The 24,603-nt window shown below is 38.5% G+C and overlaps 2 protein-coding genes across 2 annotated transcripts in view; one reads left to right on the top strand and one right to left on the bottom strand.

Moving 5' to 3' along the window:
- The window catches only part of JMJD1C (jumonji domain containing 1C), a 322,853-nt gene extending 302,131 nt beyond the window's left edge, over nt 1-20,722 (bottom strand). Inside the window, exon 1 of the mRNA XM_057308405.1 lies at nt 20,622-20,722. The gene's annotated coding sequence lies outside the window, so the exon portion shown is untranslated. The remainder of the gene's footprint in view (nt 1-20,621) is intronic.
- REEP3 (receptor accessory protein 3) overlaps nt 20,269-24,603 on the top strand; it is a 94,309-nt gene continuing 89,974 nt past the window's right edge. Inside the window, exon 1 of the mRNA XM_026504309.4 lies at nt 20,269-20,464. Coding sequence (XP_026360094.2) covers nt 20,433-20,464 — 32 coding nt within the window. The 5' untranslated portion in view covers nt 20,269-20,432. The remainder of the gene's footprint in view (nt 20,465-24,603) is intronic.

Here is a 24,603-nt window from a genome sequence, read left to right as displayed (position 1 = left end):
AGAGGAAAGGCAGAAGCAGGCTCCCCGCTGAGCAGGGGACCCCATGCAGGGCTCAATTCCAGGATGCTGGGATCATGAACTGAGCCAAAGGCAGACACTCAACCAACTGAGCCACCCAGGTGCCCCTGTATTTTAAAAGGTTTTGTGACATTTACAAATCATTTGTACCTATTATAATGCTATCACCCCAATGAACTTTACTACTTAAAGTTTAGTAGTCTTTCTTGTACCTAGACTATTTAAACATATTCCTACTAAGTAGAGTGGCCTTAATTAGTCATATTTTAGATTTAACTAGGGGTAAACAGAAATAACCCACTAAAAGGCCAAGCATATAATTCATGTGTTATTTGGAACTGTCCACAACAAATGAATATTTCACTATCAAAAGTGGCTTGGTAAAGAACCACCAACCTAGTTAACACAATGTATTTTAAAAACAAACAACACTTTCCCCTCTGGATAGCAGTTTAGAATTACAGCATATATGAATCAATGTACACCTGTGAGATAGATTTCATACTTCCCATTTTATGCATGAGGATGAAAAGACTAAAAAAACTGAGTAATTTGCCCAAGATTCTCAGTCAATAAGAGGTGGGTCAGAGTCTGAACTCAGGTCTTGGCTCCTAGACCTGCTGGACACTGTACCTTAATCACAACACATGAGCCCATATCCTCAGCTCACTTCAAGGCAACTTACAGGATGTTATGAATAGTTTATAACATTTTAGTTATAAAAATCAGAAAGGCATGAAATTTAATTGCACAATATCAGTAAGTTTTACACTACCCACAAAGGTATTACAGAAGACAAAGAAGAGATTCACTGAAAAAGATTAAACCAAAGGTACTGATGTTAATTGTGCTTTTATTTTAAAGTTAAAAAACTGGGGCGCCTGGATGGCTCAGCTGGTTGAGCATTGGACTCTAGGTTTCGGCTCAGGTCATGTCATGGGTCATGAGATGGAGCCCCGCTTTGGGAGTCCCCTCAGGGTCTCTCCCTCCACCCCTTCCCCCAGTTGTGCATGCTGCACACATGCACACATCTCCTCTTAAATAAATCTTTTTAAAAAATTAAGTTTAAAAACTGTGTCACACATTTTCCAGCTCTTTCTCCCTATACTTATCTCTCAGAAGGTACTAAATCTAAATTCTTTTCAAGGTAAAAAATTATTTTATAAAGAATAGTACCACTATTTCTGCCAGTTGATTCTCTTATGAAATCTCCAGCAAAAACACCATGAGAACAAATTAGTGGTGGAACTGGGAGGAAAAAGGGAAAGAGAGGAGGCAGGGAGAGGGGAAAGACAACATTTTAGTATTTAAAATCCAGCCAAATTCACCACTTAATAATCTTTTTCTATAAGACTGAACTATAACTTCAAAGGGAAATATTTTTCCTCTTACGTTGAAATAACATGCCAATGGCTACCAAGGAAGTATACTTTATTCACTTATGTACAGTCATCTTCATAGTGGTTCCAATTATGAAATGTGTTACAATAAAATGGAATGCATGAAAGACACTTAAGGTCAGAAGCATTTTTACAAATTTTATCCCTCTATCTTCTTACTTTGACATAAGGTGACCTCTATAATATCACCAGCAGCTCATTATGTCACCTCAGTAATCCACTTATTATTGAAGTTTAAGCCTGTTTCCTCTCATCCTGTGCTCAGTGAATGAAGAACAGCTGGGTTTTTTGTATAGGATGGAGGCTTTAAAAACCTGCCAGCTCCTCAATTCTCCCTCCGCCCACGCATAACTGCCAATATAATAAATTCTTTGCTCAACTCCATTTTTCTCAGACTTAAAGGAGAGAGAATCAGTTCTGGGGGATAAAAAGATCAAACTTTTAACCCAAAACCTACAAATACAATGCCAGGAAATTGAGCTGCACAGCTCTAAATAGCAATTACAATTATAAAAACAGAATAAAGGCTAATAATTACTGAGGTTGTACATACTATGTATCGAACAAAGTGCCAGTGATGAAAGGCATTAATCTCAGGTGACTGATCCTCAAAATAACTTCCTGAAGTAGATACTATCGTTATTCTCATTTTGCAGATGGAGAAACTAAGTCTCAGAACAAAGTAACATATGCAAAAAAGCACTGCTCTAAGTGACAAAGATTTGAAACCAAAGCACATGAGAAATAAATTTACGATTTCAATGGCCAAGCTCCAAAGTCCTCAATCTGAAGGCCACAGGTTATTTTTAATATTTGAAAAATCTAAATGAAACAACCATTTAGGTACAAGTTAGCTACAAATTGTAGGGAGTTTTTTGCCTTTAGTTGAACCTATGTCAATTCAGTATGGGCAGCATATGCTGTTCTAATTAACAATCCTTGGTTAAAAATGGGGAAGCAAATTATTAATAAGGCTTTGAGGAAAAACATTTTTGTAATATGGAATTCACAGTGGAAAAACAATTTGATCTTTTGTGTGAAAATTTGGGGAGAAAATGGACCAAATGACCTCAATATTCTGTGATGGATCTAGCAACATCTGATTCTCTGCCAAATAAATGCTTCTAGCCCCGAAATATGTCTGCTTCACCCTCACTCTGATCCCTCCCTCCCTCCCTCCAAATCTCACACTCATCATCCACCAGCTGCTTTCTACTATCACCAGCAGGCCTAGGAAACTCTGAGATTAGCTCTCAGTGGGATGAGCTGACTAAAGGCAGCTGACACTGACTCAACATTTATTCTTTACTGTGAATCCTGGGCAATTCTTTCTCTCATTTACCTGGTTTCTTCCTTTTTTTTTCCCCCTCTGATTCTCCCAGCTACTTGCTGACTTACCTTCTGTTTGATTGCCTAGTTCGGCTTCTTCGACTGCTCAGTGTATATAGGTCCCTGAGTCTCCATCCTAGCCCGCCCCCCTCCCCGGGATCTGGATCACTCTGACAAATTAAGAAGTATCTAAGTCCACCAGTGTGCACATGTTTGTGCCTCACAGTGCTCAATTTTCCCTACTCTGCTTCCTTGTTAGTTCCACTCGAGCATCTCCAAGCCACACTCTACCATGACACTCTAAAATGACTGTTATATTATGGCTGATTTGGGGTTGGGATATGCTCCATAAAATGCTGGGCAGCACATACACAAGAAGTATAGTTAATGCACTCAATGTATACAATCATTACTTATGTGCTTTTATGGCTAGTTACTTACTCAAAATCCTAAAGGATGTTACATAGCTAACTTCACAGCCTCCCCAACCCCAACTCCCTGAATAAAATAATTTATGACACATTTCCTTGGAATCTTTAGGAGTTATTTTTATTTGCTATATGAAGACATTATCAAATCATCAATAACTCTTAACTCTTTCTCATTCCCCATTTTACTTGCTTTGGGCACATTTTCTCACCCTTCAAAATAACCCTAGCCTTCTGAGTTTTGAAACCTTGACCAGTTTGAATAGTCTCAAAGCACTTAATGAATGAATATTTGGGACTATACTAAGACTTAATGTAGTCCAAAATTTTTCAGTGAATATTTATTGTAGGTACTGGGAATAAAACAGTAAAAACAACAATGTTTCTGCTCTAATAGACTTCACATTCTAAGTAGGGGAAGATACAGAAAATAAGAACAACAGCAATAGTGAATGGTACTGCAGAGAATTGGAATGATGATCCAGATTATTGCGGTGACAAATAAAGAAGGCATCCCGGAATCTAAACAGCATTAAGAAACCAATCCACTGAAAAGAGTTACTCATTCTGGAGCAGGGAACACAAATGCAAAGACCCTAAGACAAAGATGGCATATTTATAAAAACAGGGGGAAAAAAGGCCAGCACGGCTGAAGCTTAGTAGGCCAGGAGGAGAGCATCATGAGATGAAGCTAGAAGACAAGCAGGGATCAGCTCACAAAGGGATGTTATTTTATTTTACTTTATTTTTAAGATTTTATTTATTTGACAGAGAGACAACCAGCAAGAGAGGGAACACAAGCAGGGGGAGTGGGAGAGGAAGAAGCAGGCTCCCAGCAGAGGAGCCTGATGCGGGGCTCGATCCCAGAACGCCGGGACCACGCCCTGAGCCGAAGGCAGACACTTAAAGACTGAGCCACCCAGGCGCCCCCACAAAGGGATTTTAATCCACGTGTAAGGAAAGCCGCTGGAGGGGGTTCTAGGCAGTTAACAAATTCCTATCATCTGTGGACTAAAAAGGCCACTCTGGTTGCTATGCAGACAACAGACTGTTATAAGTCAAGAATAGAAATAGGGAGCTCCATTACAAGTCTTGCAGTCATGCAGCAGAGAGAGGTGATATAAATAGAAAGGAACAGATTCAGAAAATTGGGCGGGGGGGTGCCTGGGTGGCTCAGTCGCTTAAGTGTCTGCCTTCAGCTCAGGTAGTGATCCCAGAGTCCTGGTATCGAGTTCCACATTGGGATCCTTGCTCAGCAGGGAGCCTGCTTCTCCCTCTGCCTGCTGCTCCTCCTGCTTGTGCACTCACTCACTCTTGCTCTCTCACAAATAAATAAATAAAACCTTAAAAATAAATAAATAAATAAATAGTTAGGAAGTACAACTGACAAGACTTGATGGTATGCTCGGTATAATAGGTGAGAAAAAAGAAAGGATAACTCCCATGTTTTTTACTTGAGGACCTGGACAGACAGTGTTGTCTTTTAGTGAGATGGGGACAGACAAGGCTAGAGAAGATGTTGGGTTTGATAAAGGGAAAAGCCAACTGTATAATTTAGTGAGCTGGGGAAGGCTATGGAAGATGTTGGCTTGAAGGAGGAAATTAAAAGTGGAATTTTAGAGTTGGAAGAGATATTATGGATCATTTACTTGACCACTTTATTCTAGAAAAGAAAACAGTGACTCAAACTTGCCAAAAATGACAAAGTACTAGTGGATTCTGGAAGAGACACCGCCTCAGTTTACCAAGTGTTCTTAACCTTTTTGTGCCATAGACCCCTCCAGTAGTCTGATGAAGCTTGAACTCAAAATAATGTTTTAGTTTAAAAATAAATTTTAAAGGATGGAATTATAAAATAAACCAATTGTATTGAAATACAGTTATCAAAATAGTAAAAAAAAATGTGATTAACACTATATATGCTTCTTTGCCAACTCATTAAATAATAAAGACCTCATAGCAGATCTCATAACTACCATAATTTCAGAGTAATTATAGGTGGTATAAGCAATAATACAAGATGTTTGCAACAACTTTAATGTGATAGCAAAATGTGAGATTTCTATTGGCAAAAAGTTAAAAGTACTACTAACATTACTGTGGTTTGTTTCCTACACTCATAACTAAAGGATAAGCTAAATTTCAGAAAAAGGTTAGTCGGGAAAAAATGTAATTTTTCACAAGTTCATGGCTTCTTGAATTCTATCCAGGGTCACCTCATTTGCAAAACCCAGGTTAAGAGCCCTTGGTTAAACCAGTGATCATCCCCCCCCCCAGATTAATATAATGTCCTTGGGACTGATCACCCTGCCTTCAGTATTTCCTCAAATCTATCCTTCAACCTGCTTAACGTCCTTGTAAGGGTTCCTCATAGCTTATGGGACAGCATGGCAGTGATGGATACACTCTCTAGGATCTGCTTCTCTAATACAGTACTTCAACTTGATGTCAGCCTTGCACTGCACTTCCAAGATTTCCTGCCTGTGTTCTTTCCCTTCTACTGGTACAAAACAACCAAGGCATCATCCTAGAAAACATCTGACTCCTTTCCCCCAAACAGGGCAATCTCTCTCTTTCCTATGAATTTCTTCAAAATCAGTAAAAGTTTTTTGCCTGGCACATCACCCTGGGCTGTGGTCATTATCTACACATACGTTCTTTTTCCCATAAATAACAGTATGCTTCTCCCAAATTGTGTTATTCCAGGGCAAAAGGCCGTCTTGACTATTTGTGCTGGACTTTTATTAATCTAAAGATAGTATCTACTATCCCCATTTCTGTGTTCACTTTATAAAGAGATTTCCTGCATTTCCTTATAGTAATTCTCTTAAGAACCTCGTGAAGATAAGCAGCCTAAAGTATTACCCTAGCACCCTACAAGGACAAGCAATCTAAGGTATTACCTTTATTTTGCAGGTGAGGAAACAGAAGTCAAATGATATCAACAGACTTGCCCAGGTCTAATTATTTAACAAGATAGAGCTGGGTTCATAAACCCTAGGTTACTTGGCACAGTGCTTGGTGTGAACTGAACTAAAGCCACTGTGCCAGGCCCAGAACAGGTAAATAAAAAGCATGAGAGAACTTCCCTCAAGAATCTTTTCAGCATAGTACCATAGCACCAATATGACCCTATTAACAAGAGGTTTTTTGTTATTATTATTATTATAATAGCACAAGTCCTATAATAAAAACATATCATAAAGTCAAACACTCCTTAATGTTTAAAAATACAGCTGATTTTCTTTCTGTGCTAGAATTTTTGATGACATTATTCGTATTACTCTAGATCTCTAAAATGAAAGCTTCTTGTAAACACTAAATATTACATAACTTACTAGAGGTTATTTCCATCTGAAGAAAAAGAAACTAAGTAATAATATTTTAAAAGACTTTTCAAGGATATACCAATTTAACACTGTCAAACAAGAACTAAGAATTCTCCACATTTATCCTGCTAATGCATATTTATTTTGATCAAGTTACTGAGATATTTTTATGCAATTTTCATGTATCATAACATGCCTAAGTAGCTTATCAACAGTTCTCTCAAGAGATTTGAAGCTTGCAGAAAGCTAAGTTTTCAAGAGGATATTACATGAACAGTAAAAAAATTTAATTCAATGAAACAAATATTTATTATATATTTTATGTAAGGTTGGCAATTCTGGATGGGATGCAAAGACCCAATTCCTGCTTTCAAGAAGCTTAAAATCTAGTAAAAAAGATGATAATCATAAAAATGTCTACACTTTTTTAAATATGATGCTTTCCATATCACATACCTTACATAAACCTTGACATAAGCAGGTGCTGCAAAAGAAAAAAATTCAAACATCCAAAATATCCTTAAACGGAACAAAAAATACACTGTTGTATATACATATAATGAAATATTCCACAGTAGTGGAAATCCTTGAACTACGTCACAAATAACAACAGGATAATCTCAAAAACAAAGTATGAAATAAAGAAGGGAAGATGGTAGAAACAGAAGGAAGGAAGAACACAGAGTGTCTGGAAAGAGGTGTAAAAAGGGATCAAGGTCTCCTTGCACTCAAGGGGCAACATGTTTTCTTAGTACCAAGAATAAAATAATAATAATAAGAGGAGGATAGTAAATGATAAAAAGGAATTTCAAGCTAAGGAGAATAGAAACTCAAAGAATTAGGGATGGACAAGCATTCTGGTCAAGTCCTTCCAGGGTTAAAGCTAGATGGGACTTGATCACAGCAGCAGTTCACAATTTAAGAGTCTGACAGAATTGTTCTGAAATTGTAACCATTTAGTTAATTTTATATCTAATCATGGTGAAATTGCTTAAAAAGACTCCTAGGCCCTACCCAGAGATTCCGATTTAGTTGGTCTGGGATACGAACTGAGACTCTGTTCGTTTCAGAAGCATCACACGTGATTTGAGTATAGGTTGCAAAAACAATTTTGAGATACACGATATGGAAATCACTTTTGAGAATGTAACAGAGAAGAGGAAAATAGCTTTTAAACACATACTTGATGGGCCACCTCATACATAGGTGGAACCAAAAGGCCTGGCATGAGTTCTTAGAAGTGGGCCTCAATATTAAAGATCTGGCATGTATGCAATTTCTCCCTCAAAAATTTCAGTAAAGACTTGGGAGTACCACACACCGTCACCAACACTAAGCAATAACACTCTAATACTTGCTAATCTGGCAATAAGAAAGAAAATTTTTATCTGTATTTCCTTAATCAGTGAAAACAAAAATATTTCCTTGGTGTGACATGGAAAAACATATTAACATGTGAATGTACACAACCCTCCTCCCTCCACTTACTTTTTCCCTTCCTAAAAAGGAATGACTTGCTGATACTAAGTTAATCAACATAATAAAGGAAACAAATATTAGTGGGAAGTGGACTTGTTACCTGGGATTTGAGAAAAAAGCTTTAGAGCCAGACCTGTGAAAAGCAGATCCAGGTCAGTAAAAGAAATGGGAAGGAGAACAGATCCTGTAAGAATTATTAATCTGATTATGAATTAAATTCCCAATAATGCTCTTTGAGAACAAATGGAATTCCTTTTTAATAACTTTTGGTGTTGAACTATGCTTCTTGAACAGGACCGAGTCCTGAACTTGAACCGTGTCTATCTCTAGATTAGTTACCGTTATAGTATGTCCTGGCCATTTGTACTGCTTTTGTAAACTGCCTGTTGATAGACTTTGTACATTTTTTCTACCAGGATTTATTTTTTCATTAGTAAACTTCATTTTTTAGAGCAGTTTTAGGTTCACGTAAAATGAGGGGAAAGGACAGGGAGTTCCAATATATCTTCTGTTCCCACGAACATACAACTTTCCCTACTATTAACATCCCCCACCAGAGTGCTACGTTTGTTACAAGTGATGAAACCTACATTGACATATCATTATCACCCAAAATCCATAAATTACCTACAGGTTTGGACAAATGTATAACGACATAGTTATAAGTAACTTACAGAATAGTTTCACTGCCCTAAAATTCCTCTGTGCTCTACCTGTCCATCTCCTTTGCCCCTAACCCCTGGCAATCATCAATCTTTCTACTGTCTACAGTCTTGCCTTTCCAGGATGTCATCTAGTTGGACTCACAGTATAAAGCCTTTTGCTTTTTTTACTTAGTAATATACATTCAAGTTTCCTCCATGTCTTTTCATAGCTTGATAGCTCATTTCTTTTTGACCCTGAATAATATTCCATTGTCTGGGTGTACCAAGCTTTATTTATCCATTCACCTACTGAAGAACATGTTGCTTGTTTCCAAGTTTATGCAACTATGAATAAAGCTAATCTAAACATTCATGTGCAGGGTTTTGTGTGCATGTAAGTTTTCAACTCCTTTGGGTAAATACCAAGGAGTGTGACTGGGGATCTGCTGGACTGTACAGTAAGAGTATGTTCAGTTTTGTAAGAAACTGCCAAACTTTCTTCCAAAGTGGCTGTACCATTCTGCATTCCCATCAGCATGAATGAAAGCTCCTGTTGTCCCACATCCTTGCCAGCATTTGGTGTTGTTAATGTTTTGGATTTTGGCCGTTCTAGTAAGTACGTAGTAACATCTTGTTTTAATTTACAATTCCCTAATGATTTGACATGTGATGTTGAACATCTTTTCATATGCTTACTTGCCATCTGTATATCTTATTTGGTTCTATGTTCAGTAATTTTGCCCATTTGTCAATCACGTTTTGTTTTATTATTTTTGAGTTTTAAGAGTTCTTTGTATATTTTGAACAACAGTCCTTTATAAGATGTGCCTTTTGCAAATATCTTCTCCCAGTGTGTGACGTATCTTCTCATTCCCTTGACAGTGTCTTTCACAGAGCAGAAGTTTTTTTTTTTTTTTTTTTTATTTTAATGAATTCCCACTTATTTCTTTCACGGATAATGTTTTCAGTTTTTTATCTAAGAAAACCATCACCATATCCAAGGTCACCTAGGCTGTCTCCTAGGTTATCTTCTAGGAGTTTTTGAGGTTTGCAATTTACAGATAGGCCTATAATACATTTTTACTTAATTTTTGTGAAGGGCATAAGGTCTATGTCTAGATTCATTTCTTTGCATGTAGATGTCAAGTTGTACCAGCTCTATTTGCCAACAAGACTATCTGCTCAAATGTACCGTCTTTGCTCCTTTTGTCAAAGGTCAATTGACTATAATTATATGGCTCTATTTCTGGGCTTTCTGTCCTATTCTATTGATCTACTTGTCTATGCTTTTGCCAAGACCACAATGCGTTGATTTAATATAGCTTTATAGTAAATCCTGAAGTCAGGTAGTGTCAATTCTCTGACAGTCCTTCTCCTTTAAAAATTAGTTGCTTGTTTGTGGGTCTTTTGACTTGGCATATAAACTCTAGAATCAGTTTGTCAAAATCCACAAAATTACCCTCTGGGATTTTGATTGGGATTGTATTGAATCTATAGATCAGGTTGGTAAGAACTGACATCTTGACAATATTGAGTCTTTCTGACCATGAGCATGGAATATCTCTCATTTAGTTCTTTGACTTCATTCAGAGTTTAGTTTTCCTCTTACAGCTCTCATACGTAATTTGTTAGGTTTATACCTAAGTATTTCATTGGAGGGGGGCATTAAAGTAAATGGTATTGAGCTTTCAATTTCAAATTCTACTTGTTCACTGATGGTGTATATATATAGGAAAGCAATAACCTTTTATATCTTAACTTTGTATCCTACAACCTTACTATAATCATTTCTAATCTAGGAATCTTTTCGTCAGTTCTTTCAGATGTTCTACATAGATGATCATGTAGAAATAAAACCACTAACAAAAACTGTTTTATTTCCTCCCTACCTACCTCCCAATCACCATAATTTTTTTCCCTTTGCTTGCCTTACTGCATTAGCTCTGACTTCCAATATAAGGTTGAAAAGCAATGGTGGGAAAGGACATCCTTGCCTCATTCCTGACCTTAGTAAAGAGCTTCTAGTTTCTTACCATTAAGTATAATATTAGCTGTAGGTTTTCTGTAAATGTTTTTTATCAAGTTGAGAAAGGTCCCCCTCCAAACCTACTTTAAGGAGTTTAAGTCACAAATGGGTGTTAGATTTTGTTATACTTATGTGATTTTGTTTTCTTTAGCCTGTTGGTATAACAGATTCTATTAAGTGATTTTCAATTGCTGAACCACCCTTTGCATACCTGGCATAAATCCCACTTAGCTGTAATGTATAATTCTACCCACAAATGTTGGAGTCAATTGGCTAATATTTTGAGGGTTTTTTTCATCTATGTTCATGAGAGATAATTGGCCTGTAGTTTTCTTGTAATGTCTTCGGTTTTGGTATTATGGTAAATGCTGACTTCACAGAATAGAAACTATTCTCTCTCCCTCTATCTTTTGGGAGAAACTGTAGAGATTGGTATAATCTCTTCCCTAAATGCTTGGTAGAATTTACCAATGAACCCATCTGGGCCTGGTGCTTTGTTTTGAAAGGTTATTAATGGATTCAATTTTTAAAATAGATACAGGGCTATTCAGATTTTCTATTTCTTCTTGTGTGAGTTTTGGCAGATTGTAACTTTCCAGGAATGGATCCACTTCATCCAGGTTTGTGGGCATGGAGTTGTTCATAGAATTTCTTGATTATCATTTTAATGTCCATGGGATCTGTAGTGATGTCCTCTCTCTCATATCTCATCAATAATTTGTATCCTCCTTTTTCATTAATTTAGCCTGGCTAGAGACTTATTGATTTTATTGATCTTTTCAAAGAACCAGCTTTTGTGTTTATTGTTTTTCTCTGATTTCCTACTTTCAATTTAACTGATTTCTACCCTAATTCTTATTGTTTCTTTTCTTCTGCTTACTTCAGATTTAATTTGTTGTTTTCTAGTTCCTAAGATGAAGCCTTAAATGGTTGATTTTAGAACATTCTTCTACTCTGATATATGCATTCAATGCTATAAATTTCCTCCTAAGCACTGCTTTTGCTGATGTTATATTTTCATTCTCATTTAATTCAAAATATTTTTCAATATCTCCTGAGATTTCTTTCTTGGCCCATGTGTTTTTTAGACATATGCTCCTTAATCTCCAAATATATGGGAACTTTACAACTCTCTTTATGTTATTAATTTCTAGTCTAATTTCATTCTGGTCTGAGAACCAATATTGTATGATATCTGTTCTTTTAAATTTGTAAGGTGTGTTTTATGACCCAGAATGATGTGTATTTTGATGAATGTTCATATGAGCTTGAGAAGAATGTGTAATTTGCTGCTATTGGATAAAGCAGTCTGTACATGTCAGTTATATTCAGCTGATTGATGGTTCTGTTGGGTTCAACTATGTCTTCACTGATTTTCTGCCTGCTGGATCTGCCCAGTTCTGACAGAGGAGTGTTAAAGTCTCCAACAATAGTGGATTCATCTATTTATACTTGCTCTTCTATCAGTTTTTGCCTCACATACTTTGACACTCTGATAGGTTTATACACATTAAGGATTGTTATGTCTTCCTGGAGTACAGACCACTTTATCACATAATGCCCATTTTTATTCCTAATAACTATCTTCACTCTCAAGTCTGGTGTCTGAAATAAATATACCTATTCCCACTTTCTTTTGATTAGTGTTAGCATGGTGTATCTTCATCTATCCCTTTACTTTTAATCTATATGTGTTTTAAGATTCTATTTATTTTATTTGACAGAGACAGCACAAGCAGGGGGAGCAGCAGGCAGAGGGAGAAGGAGAAGCAGACTCCCTGCTGAGCAGGGAACTCAATGTGTGGCTCAATCCCAGTACCCTGGGATCACGATCTGAGCCAAAGGCAGACACTTAACCAACTGAGCCAACCCAGGTGCCCCTCACTGTGTGTTTTTAAAGTGAGTTTCTTGTAGATAATGTATACTGGGGTCTTGTTTTTTATTCATCCCGATAAATCTGTCTTTTGAGTGATGTATTTAGAGGAAATTGTTATAGATGGATTAACTTCTACCATATTTCTTACTGTTTTCTACTTGTCGTCCTTGTTTTTTGTTCCCATTTTTTACATCCACACTTTTTCTGCCTTTTGTGATTTCGAGTATTTTATAGGATTCCATTTCCTCTCTTATCAATTATACTTTTTTTAACATTAGTGGTTGCTCAAGAGTTTGCTATTCAGGCAAACCCTGTTATATTGTGTTTTGCTTTACTGTACTTCACAGATACTGTGCTTTCTACAAATTAAAGGTTCATAATAACCCTATGTCGAGCAAGTCTATGGGTACCATTTTTCCAGCAGTATTTGCTCACTTCATGTCTCGTGTCACATTTTGCTAATTCTCCCAACATTTCAAACATTTTCATTGTTACTATATTTGTTATGGTGATCAGTGATTACAACTTTCTGAAAGCTCAGATGGTAACATTTTTTAGCAATAAAGTATTTTTTAATTAAGGTATGTACATTTTTTTAGACATAATGCTACTGCACACTTAATAGACTACAGTATGGGGTAAATACATCTATTATATGCACCAGGAAATAATAAAAAATTCATTTTACTCACTTTATTGTGATATTTGCTTTGTTACAGCAGTCTGGAACCAAACCCAAAATATCTCCTAGGTAGGCCTGTACATATTTACAAGTAATTCAAATTCAATTCTTCCCTCCCATTCCTTATATCACTGCTTTCATTCATTTCACTTATACAGAAGCATACAATAAGCATGCACACAATTAATATATTGCTGTCATTTTTGAACAAACTGAAAACTATCAGATCAATTCAGTATTTTTAAAAAGTTTTTACTTTATTTTCACTTATTTCTTTTCCAAAGCTCTTCCTTTCTTTATGTAGATCAGTTTCTGATGTGCAACATTTTCCTTCTGTCTGAAGTACTTCTTTTAACATTTCATGCAAGGCAGGTCTACTAGTAACAGATTCCCTTGATCTCTGTTTGAGAAAGTATTTTTCCTTCACTTTTGAAGATAATTTCACAAGGTACAGAACTCTAGATTGGTTGGGGGGGGGGGGAGTTTCCTCAATACTTCAAATATTTTACTCAACTGTTCTTGCTTGCATGGTTTCTGTAACGTTGAAAAAGTCAAATGAATGTGGTCTTCACCCTTGCTCCTCTATAGATAAGGTGTTATTTTTCCTCTGGCTTCTTTTAAGATTACTCTCTTTACCATTGATTTTCTGAAGTTTAAATATATTATGCCTAGGTGTAGGGTTTGGGGTTTTTGTTTTTTGGGTTTTTGGGGGTTTTTTACATTTATTCTGCTCGGTATTCTCTATTTACGCTTCCTGGTTCTATGATTTAGTGTCTGACATTAATTTGAGGAAATTCTCAGTCGTAATTGCTTCTCTTCCTTTTTTCTCCACCTAGTATCCACATTACATGTATCCTATACCTTCTGTAGTTGTCCCAGTTTTGGGGTGTTCTGCTCTGCTTTTTTCAATTTTTTTTTTTCCTCTTTACTCTTCAATTTTGAAGTTTTCTATTGTCATATCCTCAAGTTCAGAGATTCTTTCCTCAGCCATGTCCAGTCTAGTAACGAGCCCATCAAGGACATTTTTTGTTTCTGTTTATTTTTAATCTAATATTTCTTGCATTCTTTCTTAGAATTTCCACCTCTCTGCTTACATTATCCATTTATTCTTGCATGTTGTCTACTTTTTTCCATTAAAATCCTTACATCTTTAAAAAAAAAAAAATCCTGGTCTGGTAATTCCAATGTTCCTTCCATATCTGACTCTAGTTCTGATAATCGCTCAGTCTCTGTATTGTCTTTTAGTATGCCTTGTAATTTTTTGTTGAGAGATACACTAGGTTAAAGAACTGTGATAAACAGGTCTTTAGTAATGTAGTGGTATGGTGGTGGTTGGGGGAGCCATTTTCCAGTCCTATGATTAGGTGTCACAGTGAGCTGGTACCTCTGGACTGTGAACTTCATCAGTGCTTCTCAGTCCCTACCTTTCCACTCCCCAGAGATGGAGCAGGATAGCTGGAGTTAGGGATTTCCCTTTCTCTACATGTATGGCTAGATGAGCTCAAGTTGGGTTTTTCCCTTACCCCAGGGAAAGACTACAGCTGGCTGATGTTGGGTATTTGCCTTCCCCCACTTCGGTTAGGCTCTGGTAAAATAGTTTCTCCTGACGGCCTGTCTTGTTAAGAAAAGCAGAATACTCTGGTTTATTTTGAAATGGTTCCTCTTCCCCTCCTTCTGCTAGAAACACAGGGTATTTTTCTCCAATATTAACTGTGAGGATCTAGTAGAGCTCCTCCAGGTAAAACTCACCAAAGTGTGGGGGTCCCCCATGAATAGATTTTCTTGCAGTTTCTAACTCTCAGAGTTGTTCACACTGAGCCTCCAGATTCATCAATTACAGTTAGGTTTTCCTACCCTGGCCCTGGTTACTGCAGAGGTTTCTGCTTTAGTAAGCTGTGATTCCCTGTATCTTCCTGTCACTCCAATTTTCGGGGCAGCAGTTTACCCTGTGACTTCATTTCCCTGAAGAATCTAAGAAGAGTTAATTTTTTTAGTTTAGCTTTTTACTTGTTGTTAGGATAGAGTGGCAACTCCTAAGCTCCTTCTTCAGATACTAGACTGGAAACCAGAGATTCCAAGTTTTGAGATATTTTTAATTAACGTTTTTTAATTTTATTGTGTTGTACTTTATATAGTAAGATTATTAACCCTTTGTCTTGTTTTACAAATACTTTTTCCCAGTTTATCATTCGTCTTAAATTCCATTTATATTGTTTTTGGAAGCAGAAAAGTTTTAAATTCTTATATAATCAAGTCATGAAATTTGTCTTTTTGGTTTGATTTTCTCATATGCTTTGAGACGCCTTTCCACTATGAAAATCATATTACCTTCACATGTATATTCTCTTGCACTTTCATGGTACTTTTAGTTTTTACGTTTACATTTCTTATCCACCAGGAATTACTTTTTCTTCAGGTTTTGACCTCTGTTGTCACCATAATACTATAAAGCGAACTGGCTAAAAGAAATATTCATCTAGCAGGAGATGGAAAAAGAATCACCTTTTAAGTCATTCTCTTTAGGATCCTCTCCCTCACACTATTTTCTAAACAACTATTAAGGTAGACTCATTTAGTAATTTTAGCCTTCCTTCAACTAAAAAGTATTTTCAAGCACTTGAAAATACTCCTCCAGTAGGAAGGGGAAGGTGACCTCGTATTTAGTTCCATTGGCATACTCATTAATAATTACACAAATTAGATACTATCTCTGTACCATGTAATTCTGCTCTCACTACCTGCTCTCCTAGATACTTTCCTACTCCTTTTTTTTCCCTAATAAATGAACTCCTTTAACATGTAGAAGATGCACAGTCTACATAACTCCTAGGAACACTAAGTGAAGATGTAGAAGAAAAAGCAATTCTTTTAATAGAGTCTAATTAGCCTTAAGTTTTAAAACCCCTTGCATTTGATAACATTATCAACCCCATTTAAAAGGAAACATAGATTGACTTGCCAAACATCACATTATTGAGAACAGAAATAGGTTTCCTGATAGAAGGTCTTTTGCCCTAAATATGCTGCTTCTCACCATGTTAAATTCAATACCCACTGAAAAGTGTTTTTACATAATACAATGAAGGAAGCCCTCCACAGCACAACAAATGAATATTAGTAATATATGTTTAAAAAGAAGAAGAAGAAGAAGAAGAAGAAGAAAAAAAAATTTAGTATTTAAAGAAATCATTTTCTAGGGGCGCATGGGTGGATCAGTCATTAAGCATCTGTCTTCGGCTCAGGTGATGATCCCAGTGTTCTGGGATCAAGCCCCAAGACAGGCTCCCTGCCCAGCCGGAGCCTGCTTCTCCCTCTCCAGCTTCCCCCTGCTTGTGTTCCCTCTCTCGCTGGCTGTCTCTCTCTGTCAAATAAATAAATAAAATCTTTTTTTAAAAAATTTAAATTTAAAATTTTAAAAAAGAAATAATTTTCTATTTTCTATACAAGAAATGATCTCAAGTATGTCAAATGAGACAACACTTTAAAAGCCTCTAGGCCGGGGCGCCTGGGTGGCTCAGTCGTTAAGCGTCTGCCTTTGGCTCAGGGTGTGATCCCGGTGTTCTGGGATCGAGCCCCGCATAGAGCTCTGCTAGGAGCCTGCTTCTTCCTCTCCCACTCCCCCTGCTTGTGTTCCCTCTCTCAATGGCTGTCTCTCTCCCTCAAATGAATAAATAAAATCTTTTTAAAAAAATGACTTTAAAAAAATAAAAAAATGAAAAAAATAAAAGCTTCTAGGCCACAGGTAATGCATTTCCTTTTCTCCCAGGTCTCTAGAGCCTCACACCACGAAACACTTTTTAATGGCCACCTACTAGAAGATCTCTACCATCCAAGATTCGGCCCAATACACAGAGATTAGAAACACCTACTACTAAAATATGGGCACTTTCTATAAGAGACTCCCCATCACTATATAAAGTGAAATCAGATGAATTCACTCTTAGTTTAGCCCAAGAACTCTCAACCTTAACAGACTCAGTGTTCCCCCTCCATAAAATATTTTCCAAATTCTACATTATTACCCTGAAATGAAATTAATAACAATCTTCCTTACAAAGAACTTCAAACAAAACCATATATCCTAAATAAAATAAAAATGTAAAAGAAAATAAAATCATTTATAAGATAGTAAGTATTTCAATGTTAATCCTGAAACAAAACTAAACTAGAAGACATATAAAAGTAATTAGTACATGAACATGATAGCAAAGTGGTTTGTGATGCAATTTTCCAAAACTGTAAACAACTCTTGGTCAAGTTGTGAACAAAACAAATCTTCCTTTCACACAACACTTACATGTCGAAATAAACACTGGAAAGTTCAGTCTCAGTTAAAACCATTCATTAGTTTAGTTTATATGTAAAATGGAGTTTCTAGATTCCGATAATTACGAATGTTACACAAATGTCAGGCAGAATATTCCTAACCATATCGGACATGGGAACATTCTTTGTTCAGGATAGCCCACGCATTGCAAAAAGTATAACATCCCTAGTCCCCACCCATTAAATGCTGGTGGTTAGCCCCAACCACCACCAAACAAAAAATCTGTCTCCCAATTTCCTCCAAGAGGGCACTCCCCATCTGGACCCACTTCCTTAGTCACAATTCGACTGTCACAGTATAATGTCAAGAACACTCAGGAAGCATGGACTAGTTCCAGTTGTGTCACCTATGAGCTATGTGGTCATTAGCAGTGAGCTCTCTAAACCTCAGTTTTCAGTATATCAAATGGGGATAAACACTACCTACGCTTTTTGGGTTGTAAAGGTTGATTCAACAACATGTGCTTAGCACAGGGCAGGTGGTTTCCAGCACATGGCATATTGAGATGTATAAAGGAGGAGGCTGTTCCAGATTGAGAACAGCAAAAAGTGATATGAATATGGAAGAGTCTGAAGATAAAATAAGCATACAAAATGAAATTTAAGACACAGCAGCCTAGGGACATTTCAGAGAGCAGCCAACAGTCCTACATATCTCAGCAACCCGTGAAGGCATATATTACAGTGAAGGCAGTGAAATAATATTCAGAATGATCACCCCCAAATTAAGAATGCAAGAAAGACATCTTTAAGAGACTTCTACAGTACATGGCTGAAATTTCATAAAGCTCCAATACTTAACAGAGGGTCTGTACAAACAAACTTTTCAAACTTATTCAAACTTTCCTTGGAAAACACAAAAGATATCTAATACACCATATCTGTCCTCAAACATTCTACCATCCAGTAGATTAGACATCAGCAAAACATAGCCATAAAAGAAAGCGGAATGAAACAGGCATTAAATAGAAATTCAACTAATAAATTATGGGGGCCTAGGAAAAACTATGAATAATTTTCACTGGGGAAAATCAAGGGCATCCTCATGGCATAGTACTCTGAAAAACAAAGATTCTGATAGGTAGAGAATGGAGAGTAAATCATTAAAGAAAAAATAAAGTCTGAGCAAAGGTGCTGGGCATGTAAATACAACTTGGTTTAGAGAGGAGAGCTAGGGAAAGGGTAGAGGTCCAAAAGGGTTGAGAAAGCAGTAAAAACTCAGGCTGTAAAAATATTTCAGGACCTGTTTATAGATGGATTTAAATGCTATTCAAATGAGTTTGAATTTTATTGGGCAAAAAAAGAGTTTTCCAGAAACTTGCTTATCTGACACACCTGATCCCCAAAGAATGCTGAATAGCCAAAAATAAAAGATTCCAAACAAATACAAATTTTCATTAACGAGACACCTGAAACTAAAATATATATTCTTAATATGAGTAAATAACAAAAAGAACCTAACCCTAAAGTAGAAAGCAACTTCTGAGCTCAATTCTTAAGTAATAAAAATATTACTAAATTTATTGAACCTGGGAACTTCAAAGAACTCAGGATACTCTTATATGTGCCCCCGATCTTCTTCCAAGCAAGTTGGAGAACTTCCTAAACATGTTATTTAGCAGTGCTTCATGTCACTCTGGATGGCAAGAGGTAAACTACAGTATTATTAGTCCCTTTTTACTATGGGGAAACCGAGGAACAAAAAGAATAAATTACACGGTCACAAAATAAGCAAATTTCTAGGACTTTAATTAAAGGCTTGAAGCCAACATTTCATCCTTTATTCTTTGTACCATCTTAATATTAGAATTACCTTTTACTGTCCTCTGAACTGGGGGGAAAAAAAAGACAAGACTAAACTTGAAGATCAATTTCTCAATTTGGTACTGCCACCAAAAAACTGTGTTTAAAACCTATCTCCTGAAATCATGCTATCTGCAAGAACTGCAAGGAGTAAGCAGTAACCCCACCTCCCCCCAAAAAGACAACTGTAAATAGCAGAGCAGGTCAGGAATCCTAGGCCCAGTTTTTACTCTGAACATCTGGCAGGCTCAGATGTGTTTGTAAAACAGGCTTTGCAGATGTGATTGGAAAGGAGCTCTGAGAGACCCAGGACAGTGATATCGATACACCCACTGCTACAAACATGAAATCCAATGCCACCCTCCTCTGCCCCTCCCTGCACTGCACCACGCACCACGAGACTCCTCGTATACACCGAGGCCTGTGCAAGGATTCTCCCGACGTTTCCCTTAAAATGCCGTACTTTAAGGATCCCCAGGACGCTGGGCCCCAGTGAACGGTGAAGACACCGGATGTGGCTACACACATCTCAAAATCTTGCCTTCCCAGATTCTAGGCCTGAGCCAGAGGAATCTATCGGACATAAAGCTCCTATTTTTTCACACACAGAATCACAACCCCTACCCGCACGCAAGTCCCCTGCCTCAGCCTCCCGCCACCCCCTCTTCTCCACTACGCCAGGTGGGCGTCCCAGAGATGTAAAGAGAAGGAAGGTGGAAGTTCGAGCGCAGGGGTGCGAGCCACGAGGCTTTCCGGCGCCAGCCGAGGTCCCGACCGCCCAGCCCCCGGAGCACGGCCGCCCAGACCCGGGCTCGGCCGACGCGCCGCCGCCGCCGCCGCCGCCTATCAGCGGAGTGCAGGGGCGGGGCCGGCTGGCTCGGCGGCGGCTCGGCCGCGGGAGGGGACGGGCGGGGGACCGACCGCCGCGCTGCTCGGGCCGCTGCGCGCAGACACCCGGCCCGGCTCCCGAGGGCGCCAGCGCGGCCCCGGGGAGCGCGAGGAGCGGGCGAGCGCGCGGCCTGCCGTTGGCGGCCTGGTCCGCCACGCTCGGCGTCCACCCGCCCCCGAGGTGGGGTCCAAGCCCCCGGGAAGATGGTGTCCTGGATGATCTCCAGAGCCGTGGTGTAAGTGCAGCTCACGGCGCCCCGTCGCCCGCGCAAGTCCCGGGGAAGGCACAGGGAGGGGCAGGGACTAGGAGAGGGGGAAGGCCCAGGCCTGGGCAGGGGTGGGCTGGCCCGGCCTCGGGCCTGCCCGGGGGCTGGGGGCCCTCGGCCTCCTCACCCTGGTCCACGTCGCTGCGGGGCTCCCTGCGGCAGACGAAGGCCCGGCGGCGGCGGCGCGGCCGGGCTGCGTGCGGCGCGGCGGCCCTGCTCCCGAGGCGCTGGGCGGGCGGGCGCGCAAGGCAGGAGGCGCGCGCTCCCCGCTCCCGCTCCCCGCGCTGCGCGGCACCGCCCTGTGGGCCCGGGAGCGGCGCGCCTCGCGGCGGCGCCCTGCGCAGGCTCCGCCGACGCTGAGCGCGGGAGGCCAGGCGATCCTCCCAAGGATGCGGCGGCGGCGGCGTCGAGCCTTTGTATCCCGCGGTTGGTGCTGTGCGGTGTCTCTCTAGGCGGCCGAATGCCATTCGGTCACGTGTGGTAGGAGGAGAGATTTGTCTAAAAACCTGAGACCGCTCCTAGCTCAGATCCCTGGGAGAGGTCCCAGTTGCCCCAAGATTCACTGTTTACCTAGAAAGATGCTTCTATGGAATGGTGACACCCGCCTGTTCGCCAGATCGCAGAATTTGGCCCTATGTTGTCGGAAATGTTTGCTAAGTGATTGAGAGGCTGCAGGTGCCTGTTGTCTTTATTCAAATTATCGGTTAATTTCATTGTGCTCTTATCAACAAGTGCTACAGGTCCATAAGGAAAAAAAAAAACACCGCAGCTCCACTAAAGGTATTTGTTTAACTGCAATTTAAACTGATTTTCTCCCATCCTCCTCACCTTACACCCTTGCCCTTAAGAAAAAAAAAAAAAGTCACAAAGTAAACAATGACGTAGGTACAGCCAGGGGCCCATGAATTCATTATTCATGATCTCTGTAGGAGTAATATTACCTCAGGACCTTTATGAAATGTTTTCGTGCGGCAGCAGGCTTATTCTCCGATTAGCTTTACAATGTGGAAAAAATAACATTACCAGATTTTCAAATTCTGTTTTTCACTGGGAAGAAGGAGCTAAATTTTCTCAGTTTTGGTTTTTTGTTTGAGAGTGAATCAGTCACTTAGTAGCTTTATTCAACCTAATTTGCAATAGCCCTCTAATTTATATTCGATTGTCTTAATGAAGTTTGTCCTACCTCCCTCCAGTTTCTAGATTAAAAGCGTCAGAGCTTCCTGCGTTCATCTGTACAGAACTAAAAGTCCGGAAATAAAATCTGTCTTCAGATTTTTTTTTTTTAGCCTTTTTAAGTCTCTCAGTGTCATTCACGTAATACAGGCATACCTTTCTTGACCTAGTAGATGTATATCAAGTGTTGTGTCTGCACCTAGAAAATGAAGTGCCCCATTAAGTAGCTGTATTATTTTTTTTAACTCTGGTTTCCTTTGACCAATTTTCTTTTTTTAACAGAAAATTGTGAAGTACATTTGTTTTTGATCATTGACTATGAATATATGTTGATGTTAGTGGAACTGACAGTTCAGATACACTGATACCTACAGTACAGGTGACAATGTCAAGTCTTGTAAGAGTTACACCCAGTGCGATAGGGGTTAGATAAGGAGGGAATTATATCTGGTTGGAGAATCAGAAAAAACAAGGGAGATTACATTTGAGATGGACCTTAAAGGTCCATCTGAATTTAGACAGCCAAAGATGAAAGAGTAAAGGATTCCAGATAAAGGGATCATTGTGAGCCAAAGCAAAGAGGAGGGAAAGCCCAGATTAGTTACAGGGAATTTGAGGGACTGGAGAGAGAGAGAGCTGGAAAGGTAGAGTAGGGTTTGTTTTCAAGGAATTTAAGGGAAAAGTGATACATTTTGTTAGGCAGTGGTGGCTTTGCTTTGGAAGATTCTCTCCTTTGCTGAGTGAAATGGTTGTAAATGAAGAAACACTGAAGACAGGGAGCCCCAAGTGGGCTCCCTAACTGGAGAGAGGAGATTAAAGCCTGCAGTGCTAGAATCTATGGAATTTGAAGCGTGAGGCAAAAGAAACAAAAATGTGAGGGAGAAGAGGTCATGGAATTGTATTTCATGAGCCATTGAACCATTAGCATACTAGAAAGCACAATTGTCAAGAATATAAGCGTCATTATATTTTTCCCTTGTGCTCTCTCAGTCTGTAAGCACTAAATGTTTTCTACTCCCTTGATTGTACCAAAGGGACACAAAAACCCAATCCCAGGATCGACACACACTTGGAAACTTTTTTCATGCCAGAAGATAGAATTTATTTACATTCTTTTTAACCCACTGGTACAGCCAGCTAGTCATGAGCCTGAAGAAAGATCAGACAGTCTTCTCAACGTGAACCTTTGGTGGCATGCGCAGGGAACACAAGGAACTTGCATAACCAGAGCTCCCTGTGTGCACGAGCACTTTCTCCCCAAACCTTGTGGTAGATATTGAAGGAAGAACACTGGCTTTGTAATCAGACCTGGATGCCAGTTAATAGCTACGTGCTACTGGACGATGTGCTAAACTCCTCTGAGCTTCACTTTCTTCTTCTTAAAGTGGTTATAATATTAAACCACTATTAAAGCTGTTGTAGAGATTAGTTTAACTAAAACACACCAGATGTGCTGCCTGGCATTTATTCTGCCATTTAAACATAATAGATACAGATATTCTTTATGGGGGAGGGGAATTAAGATACTATAGAAAGAAATCTCTTTGGGCCATCATTAGGAAACCTGGAATTTAGAACTAGCTGTAGTTATATTAACCACCTGTATGACCTTGAGTCAGCCCCTCACTGGTTAGAGACCTCAGTTTCTTCCTCTGTAGAGGTAAAGGGATCTGGCAATCTAAACTCTCTAGTATAGCTCTAGCATTCTGTAGTGGTATGAAATGGTTTTATTTTGTTTTTCCATTCTGTTTAAAGTCATTTTTAACTTTGCAGGCAAGATTGAAAAGTTAGCTAGCAATTATTAAGGAATAGTAGTCTGAGATTACCAAATGATATTCCATTCATTTGTGATAACCTGTACCTTACCCTTTGAAACATGACCTTTACAGAATGAGAGAAATCCCACTTTTCTAACTTTTCTTAATTTGGGTATATGTCATATGGTTAAGATCAGGATGAAAGACTGCCTGAATTCAAATATCAATTCTGCCATTTATTGGCTGTAACCTACCCCACAGGACTAAATGTGTCGATAAACATAATGTTTATAGTCCAGCATTGGACACATGGTAAGTATTCAATAAGTATTAGTAGTTGTTATCAGAACAAGGAAGAACATAGTCCCCTACAGCCCCAGCATACTGAATGTTTAAACCGTTTTCAGTTAACATTTTGTCTCATTGTAGGTGACATAGTTGTAATTAGAGTATAGGTAAAAAAAAAAAAAAAAAAAAAAAAGTTTTATATTGTTACTATATTGTAAGGATCTTCTGTGTTCTCTGAAATCATATTTTATCTCTTCTGTAATCAGGCCAATATTCATAATTTTCATAGCCATTCATTTTTAAGTTTTGCTTTTAGATCATTTTTAATATTTCATTAGAACTGTCAATATAATTATATTAATATTATTATATAATAATATTAATATAATTATAATGCTACAGTTAACATCATTTATACATACTTTTCTCTTTAAGTATTTCCTTAGGCTGAATATCCAAGGGGAGTATTTGAGTCAAAGGCTATGAATATTTTTATGACTATTGATATGAATTGCCAAATTGCTATCCAAAGGGATGTTAATATTTTACATTGCCACCAGCAGTGTATGATTACTGTCTTTCTCACAGTGTAGCCAGATTTGGGTGTTTTAATTTTTTCGTATTTTCCTAATAAATATAACAGATCTCATTGTTTTCCTTTTGTATTTTACTATTAGCAAGATTTAGTTTGGGCCTGATATTTATTGTATCTCCTGTTGTACAAATAGTCTGTATGTACTTTACCCATTTATCTCTTGGTTACTTGATAATTTACTTGTTTGTCTGAGCTCCTTACTTAATTAACCTTAAGTCATGTTTGATTTAAATGTTTCTCAATCTACACTTCTCTTTAGATATTTTTTAGTTGTAAAGAGAATTTATAGTTTTAAT

The sequence above is a fragment of the Ursus arctos genome, unplaced genomic scaffold (assembly GCF_023065955.2).
Source record: "Ursus arctos isolate Adak ecotype North America unplaced genomic scaffold, UrsArc2.0 scaffold_7, whole genome shotgun sequence".
Classification (NCBI taxonomy): domain Eukaryota; kingdom Metazoa; phylum Chordata; class Mammalia; order Carnivora; family Ursidae; genus Ursus; species Ursus arctos.
The sequence above is the reverse complement of the archived record's forward strand: the minus strand, read 5'-3'. Positions and strand labels throughout refer to the sequence as shown.